The 7623-nt window shown below is 42.0% G+C and overlaps 1 protein-coding gene across 2 annotated transcripts in view; it reads left to right on the top strand.

The window, feature by feature from the left end:
* The first annotated feature begins 370 nt into the window (after positions 1-370).
* The window catches only part of hcfc1b (host cell factor C1b), a 71123-nt gene continuing 63870 nt past the window's right edge, over positions 371-7623 (top strand). The window contains exons 1-3 of one of the 2 annotated variants that reach the window (XM_055891056.1): positions 371-1231; positions 2828-4502; positions 5999-6198. In XM_055891056.1, coding sequence (XP_055747031.1) covers positions 6021-6198 — 178 coding nt within the window. In that variant the 5' untranslated portion in view covers positions 371-1231; positions 2828-4502; positions 5999-6020. The remainder of the gene's footprint in view (positions 1232-2827; positions 4503-5998; positions 6199-7623) is intronic. The other variant, XM_055891055.1, reaches the window with a different exon arrangement.

Below are 7623 nucleotides of genomic sequence, written 5' to 3'. Positions count from 1 at the left end.
TATAGAGTACGGTATATACATATGAGATGAGTACTGTAGGGTATGCAAACATAAAGTGGCATAGTTTAAAGTGGCTAGTGGTACATGTATTACATAAAGATGGCAAGATGCAGTAGATGATATAGAGTACAGTATATACATATGAGATGGGTAATGTAGGGTATGTAAACATTATATTAAGTGGCATTGTTTAAAGTGGCCTCTATGGAAGGCTTGGCTTGCCCTCTATGGAATAACCCTGCCAGGCTTGCCCTCTATGGAATAACCCTGCCAGGCTTGCCCAGTCATTGAATAGTTGTTAATGCGTGCAATGAGCTTTTCCTCCACAAGATGGCGCTCTGTGAAGAAGGCAGAATACAGACCAGGGAGCTGCTTCCCTCTTCAAGATGGCGCTCTGTGAGGAAGGCAGAATACAGACCAGGGAGCTGCTTCCCTCTTCAAGATGGCGCTCTGTGAGGAAGGCAGAATACAGACCGGCGAGCTGCTTCCCTCTTCAAGATGGCGCTCTGTGAGGAAGGCAGAATACAGACCGGCGAGCTGCTTCCCTCTTCAAGATGGCGCTCTGTGAGGAAGGCAGAATACAGACCGGCGAGCTGCTTCCCTCTTCAAGATGGCGCTCTGTGAGGAAGGCAGAATACAGACCGGCGAGCTGCTTCCCTCTTCAAGATGGCGCTCTGTGAGGAAGGCAGAATACAGACCGGCGAGCTGCTTCCCTCTTCAAGATGGCGCTCTGTGAGGAAGGCAGAATACAGACCGGCGAGCTGCTTCCCTCTTCAAGATGGCGCTCTGTGAGGAAGGCAGAATACAGACCGGCGAGCTGCTTCCCTCTTCAAGATGGCGCTCTGTGAGGAAGGCAGAATACAGACCGGCGAGCTGCTTCCCTCTTCAAGATGGCGCTCTGTGAGGAAGTCAGAATACAGACCGGCGAGCTGCTTCCCTCTTCAAGATGGCGCTCTGTGAGGAAGGCAGAATACAGACCGGCGAGCTGCTTCCCTCTTCAAGATGGCGCTCTGTGAGGAAGGCAGAATACAGACCGGCGAGCTGCTTCCTTCTTCAAGATGGCGCTCTGTGAGGAAGGCAGAATACAGACTGGCGAGCTGCTTCCCTCTTCAAGATGGCGCTCTGTGAAGAAGGCAGAATACAGACCGGCGAGCTGCTTCCCTCTTCAAGATGGCGCTCTGTGAAGAAGGCAGAATACAGACTGGCGAGCTGCTTTCCTCTGATGAACTTTGTAAGCTGCTCTTTCATTTCACAATTTGAACTTGAATTTAACTGTAATAACGGTATTATTGTTTAATGGCATGATGACATTTTTGGTTTTTAAATATGCATTTACAGTGCCTTCGTAAAGTATTAAGACCCCTTGACTTTTCCCACATTTTGTTATGTTACAGCCTTATTCTAAAATTGATAAAATATTTTTTCCCCCTCATCAATCTACACACAATGCCCCATAATGATGAAGCAAATTTTTTTTTAAGCAAATTTAGCAAAAAGCTAATTTAGCAAGAAAAGTTTACAGAAATACCTTATTTACATAAGAATTCAGAAATTGAGCTCAGGTGCGTCCTGTTTCCATTGATCATCCATTAAATGTTTCTACAACTTAATTGGAGTTCACCTGTGGTAAATTCAATTGATTGGACATGATTTGAAAAGGCACACACCTGTCTATATAAGGTCCCACAGTTGACTGCATGTCAGAGCAAAAACCAAGCCATCAGGTCGAAGGAATTGTCCGTAGAGCTCCGAGACAGGATTGTGTCGGGGCGCAGATTTGGGGAAGGGTACCAAAAAATGTCTGCAGCATTGAAGGTCCCCAAGAACACAGGGGCCTCCATCATTCTTAAATGGAAGAAGTTTGGAACCCTAGAGCTGGCTGCGCGGCCAAACTGAGCCATAGGGGAGAAGGGCCTTGGTCAGGGAGGTGACCAAGAACCCGATGGTCACGCTGACAGAGCTCTAGAGTTCCTCTGTGGAGATGGGAGAACCTTCCAGAAGGACAACCATCTCTGCAGCACTCCACCAATCAGGCCTTTATGGTAGAGTGGCCAGACAGAAGCCACTCCTCAGTAAAAGGCACATGACAGCCCGCTTGCAGTTTGCCAAAAGGAAGCATGTTGGTGGCAGCATGATGCTGTGGGGATGTGTTTCAGCGGCAGGGACTGGGAGACTAGTCAGGATCAAGGCAAATATGAAGAGAGCAAAGTACAGAGAGATCCTTGTTGAAAACCTGTCCCAAAGTGCTCAGGACCTCAGACTGAGGTGAAGGTTCACCTTCCAACAGGACAATGACCCTAAGCACACAGCCAAGACAATGCAGGAGTGGCTTCGGGAAAAGTCTCAATGTCATTGAGTGGCACAGCCAAAGCCCGGACTTGAACCCGATCGAACATCTCTGGAGAGACCTAAAAATAGCTGTGCAGCAACGCTCCCAATCCAACCTGACAGAGCTTGAGAGGATCTGCAGAGAACAATGGGAGAAACTCCCCAAATACAGGTGTGACAAGCTTGTAGCGTCATACCCAAGAAGACTTGAGGATGGAATCGCTGCCAAAGGTGCTTAACATTTTTAAATATATAACATTTACATAAGTATTCAGACCCTTTACTCAGTAATTAAAAAAATAATAATAAATCAGCAAGCATTTCTAAAAACCTGTTTTTGATTTGTCATTATGAGGTGTTGTGTGTTGATTAGGGTGAAAAAATTATTTAATCCATTGTATAATAAGGCTAGAACATAACAAAATGTGGAAAAAGTCAAGGGGTCTGAATACTTTCCGAAGACATCGTAAGTAGTTTTTGGTTTTCATTGATCTTTCAGATACTGAGATGAACCCACCAAGCGGAGGACCAAAGGAAAGCGATGAGCTTGAATACCATTAATGAGAGGCCAGTGAGAAGCAGAGGACCAGAGGAAAGCGATGAGCTTGAATACCATTAATGAGAGGCCAGTGAGAAGCAGAGGACCAGAGGAGAGCGATGAGCTTGAATACCATTAATGAGAGGCCAGTGAGAAGCAGAGGACCAGAGGAAAGCGATGAGCTTGAATACCATTAATGAGAGGCCAGTGAGAAGCAGAGGACCAGAGGAGAGCGATGAGCTTGACTACCATTAATGAGAGGCCAGTGAGAAGCAGAGGACCAGAGGAGAGCGATGAGCTTGACAAGCTTTCAGGAGAGGCCATATAGTCAAGCCAACACATCCAAACCAACCTAAACCCACAGCTAACATCCTAGCCTTCGGGGGTTTGACAGAAATCATAATAATAATTAAAAATAAAATTAGCTTACCGGCCCAGTACACACTGCAATACATACGGACACCGAGTTGCCTGTATGTCATACACTGACCAACAGTACATTTAGGCTTTTATCTAAGTCAGTTCTGGGAGAGCAAAGCAAATGTTTAGTAGCAAACGGTATAGGAGTATTTTCCATTTAATTAGAAATACTGAAGCTTTGATTACTTGAATCAGCTTAGTAGTTCTAGGACAAAAAAACTAAATGTGCAACCGGGTTTGGTAAACCCTGCCCTAGACCACAACACATCACAAGTTCTCAACACCAAATCATTGTTCACAATTTGTATAAAATCCTTTTTTAGTATTCACAATGTATCTTTTAGATAATTCAAAAAATGTATGTCAAGGGTTTCATGAAATATGCCAGTTACAAATAGCCTAAGAGTTAGATTTTTAAATGTTTTACTATAATTTACGAATATAAAGTCTACCGTATAGACTGCTTGAGGTAACAAAGTAGAGTTATTTAGCTATTAATGTGAATTATTTGTCTGATGTCATGATTTTGTTATCAAGAGTAATTCAATTGTTATACTTTATTTTTAAACATGGCCCACAATGTACTTGATCATATTTGGGGTACAGGCCTTCAACTGTCCTAGGGTTCTGACACGATTTTCTTTTTTTACTATCAAAATAGGGCAGTAGTCACCTAATGATATAAGTCTGAGTGACACTTGGCTCATGCAATGTAGTGTCCTGTCAACCTTTGCCACTTGTTGTCGTGGGAGCCAGCTGTATTTATATTTTCCCTCAATTTTCTGCATTGGTGTCAGCAGTGGGATGATGGCTGTGTCACTGTTGCATTGTATTTTTTTCACACAATAATATGGCTACATAGCCTACTCTACATTAGCATGCAGTTTGTCAGAATGACAATCGTTTCTCCAGGTTCAGTGGTCTTATCAAACTTGTCTTTGAATGAGCAATATATATGATTTTTAATTTCGAAGTTGACCACCAACCATTCTGTAGCAGGTAATCAGTGAGAATTGGTGACAGTGGCCACCGTGCTCGACATCTCTCCACTATCGGTTTATGGAAAGTGGTGTTTGAGGCGGATGAGAAAATGGCGGCTTCCTGGGCGGCATGAGAACATGTAGCTTTTTCTCATTTTTATTTAGAATTATCCCGGGTTCAAATAATTAAATTGAGTCCCGCTCTCGAGACTTCTGATTAAAGTTACAACTTACGAGTAAGTATAATGTGGTAACGATAACGCGACTAACTTTTTTTCGCGTTTTATTGTGACGGCTAACGTTATCTCCGCCATTTTTCTTGAGGGAAGCTAGCTAGCTTGCTAGCAAGGCTAATACAAAAATAACTTATTGATATGAATGCATCAATGAAAGAGACGTTAATAAAGAAGTAAAACTTAATTTCGTTAAATTATTCAATCATGTTAGGATTTATTAAGGTTGTTCTTCATTTATAACTCGCTTCTGTTTATTGGTCAAGAAGGATATTAGCAAGATAACGTTAGCTGTAGCCTCCAAGCTGAAAGCTAACATTAGCAAGCTAAGAAATTAGCTTTTAGCATATTTGCTATTTAGCTTAGCCATTTAGCTATCTGGTTTGCATTGGAATGTATTGTATATTCTGGCAGTAACATTATTTTGAATGTTAATTTGAAGCATCCGCTAACGTTAGCTAGCTCACTAGCAAAGATGCTTCACTAACGCGTTAGCTGAGCTAGCGTTTAAAAAAAAAAAAACTACTGTAGCTTTTTAAGTATGTCAAAATGGCGACACCCAGAACAGAAAGGCATGACACTTTTTGTCTGGAAGCTAGCTTGTTACCATCACAGTGCAACAACACTGAACAGCAATAAACATTGGCTGTAAAATTACAATTACATATGACAATTGGAGGTTTACCGACTGAAACAAGTTGAGAAATAATTTCTGCTCATGAAGAAACATGACAATCAACTGCAATAGTGTTTCTCCCGGTATAATAATGTCCAACCATAATGTGTCTTGCAAATTATAATCGGTATTGGGTACATACATTACTCTAAAGATATCTTAAACAATTAAACTAACAAGCCAGGTTCAGTGCCTAATTTGGCTCTGCCATTTTTTCTAGTCAGGCTGTTTTCTGGATGGTTTGTTTAGTTTGTTAGCTACAAGATGGCGGCACCCATCGAATCGCACCGCCTTGTTTCCTTGGAAATATAACTGCAACACAGAAAATTAATGCGTCAATTTTGAAGAGATTAGCAAAAAATTGTCTCATAGTTCCACAATTTTGATGGCTGTGCATTCATGTTGTTCCGGATCTACGTTTCATATTTTCTTCTCGGCGTCTAGCTTGCTAAAATGGCGGCTCCCATAGATGTTTTTTTTGTGCTTCTTCTTGGCTAAATAAGCTTGCGAGCTAGCAACCACAGCCTGGACAAAGTTATATTCTCTATACAATCATCTACAAGTGGTCTTGAACTGGGAACAACGCATACACATCTTGATGCTATATTTTGTGTCTGAGTGCAGTATTTTAGCAGGACGCGGTTTTTAATCCTGTTAGTTTAGCGTTAACGTTACTGTAGCCAGCTACTGTTAGCTTGTTGTCCGTTAACGTTAGCTGGCTAGTCCTAACGGAAGCTAGCTAACTAGTTAGCTTAGCATTGTTGTACATTAGCAATTTAGCTATATTGGAAAGCTTTTCAAATTGGATTTTTTTCCCTCAAAGAGAAACTGAATCTACCGGCACCATGGCATCTGGGACCTCTGGCTCAGTTCTGCAGCCCCGGTGGAAGCGGGTGTTGGGTTGGTCCGGCCCTGTCCCTCGGCCCCGACACGGACATCGTGCAGTTGCAATCAAAGAATTGATGGTCGTTTTCGGGGGAGGAAATGAAGGAATTGTGGATGAACTGCACGTGTATAACACAGGTAAGATTAATTGTCCCGTGCTTTGTGCATACATTCGGTATTGTTCATAAATAATTGAGTTGCTATGGTACCTAGCTAACAGTTTTAGCAATTGGATACGAACTTGCCCATCGGCTAATTTGTGCTAGTTAGCCATTTCATGGGCTGTAGCGCTAACTAGCAAAATATATTCACCAAGTAGTTATTGCTTTATCCTCTTATGCATGGTCGTTGAACACAGTAAATTACCAATGTACCTCTGTGGTTGTGACAGTGAGTAGTTGGTTAAAGTGTTTGACTCCTGTTTTGCTCATATTGTGCAAGGCAATCATGCGCCAGTGTTGACGTGCCGTGAAATTTAATGGGACCAGTAGCTAGCTCGCTAGTTATGTGGCTAATGGTACCCAGTTGAGCTGCGAAGCCTTTGGCAAAGCCGAACTCGCCCAGTGGAGATTGGAGGGAAACTGCAAAGAGAAATGGCGGGTTAAATTAAAACAACCACGTCACAATATCAACAAAAGCTCTGTAACTGCATAATAAACTGAAATATAAACTGACGATTACTCTATGTTCTGCATTTTTAATAAGCATGCATTTGTGAAAATCCACACTAATGGGCATTTCAACGGGTGTGCCAACAACAAAACATGTAAACAACGCATCCCTTTATTTCTATGGTCTGCCAGTGGTGCCGCATCAGGAATTACTTTACATATTAGCATATTTAATAGAATTCCAGTCATTTCAATTAATGAAATAGACTAACAGGCTGTGGCTTTTGACAGTCGTTAGTTAAGCAGGTTATTGCCAGTGATCGACTTGGACCGAAATAGTTGATGTACTGGTACTATTTATATTTAGGTGCAGGAACTCTGCAATACTTTTGAGCTAATATTCTATAAGGTGCAGTACTCAAGCAGTAGAATAGTGTTGTCACGATACCAACATTTTTACTAATAAGATAACGGACCAAGTATCGGGATACCACAGTGAAAATTCAGTGGCCTAGCGTCCTGTTCAACCTGTTCCCGGACCCATGTTCCTGCGCTGCTACACGCTGTCACTGATATTCACACTTGCTCATACAGTATTTTCAAATGCCTACCTGTGATTTGGATGGTGGAATGAATATACATGCGTAATGATGCATAGAGAGAGAAGCAGGTGAGTGATGGCTGTAGGGGATGCACTAGCGTATTTACAGCTGTCACACGTGATATGAGCATGAAAGTGAAGTAGAAATTATTGGACCAGCACATACAAGACTGTTGCTTAGATTCAACAGAATTTATAAACACATCTGACTTTATTAAACATTTTATAACAGAAGCCAGCGGGTTCATTTAGATCAGTAGGATTGAACAATTTGGTAGTATCATATGAAACGGTACTATGGTATTCTAAAATGTTGGTATCGTGGCTTTTTTTGGTACTGTGGTAGTACTG

This window comes from Salvelinus fontinalis, chromosome 31, assembly GCF_029448725.1.
Source record: "Salvelinus fontinalis isolate EN_2023a chromosome 31, ASM2944872v1, whole genome shotgun sequence".
Classification (NCBI taxonomy): domain Eukaryota; kingdom Metazoa; phylum Chordata; class Actinopteri; order Salmoniformes; family Salmonidae; genus Salvelinus; species Salvelinus fontinalis.
Note: the sequence above shows the minus strand (reverse complement) of the source record. Positions and strands in the feature narration are given on the sequence as shown.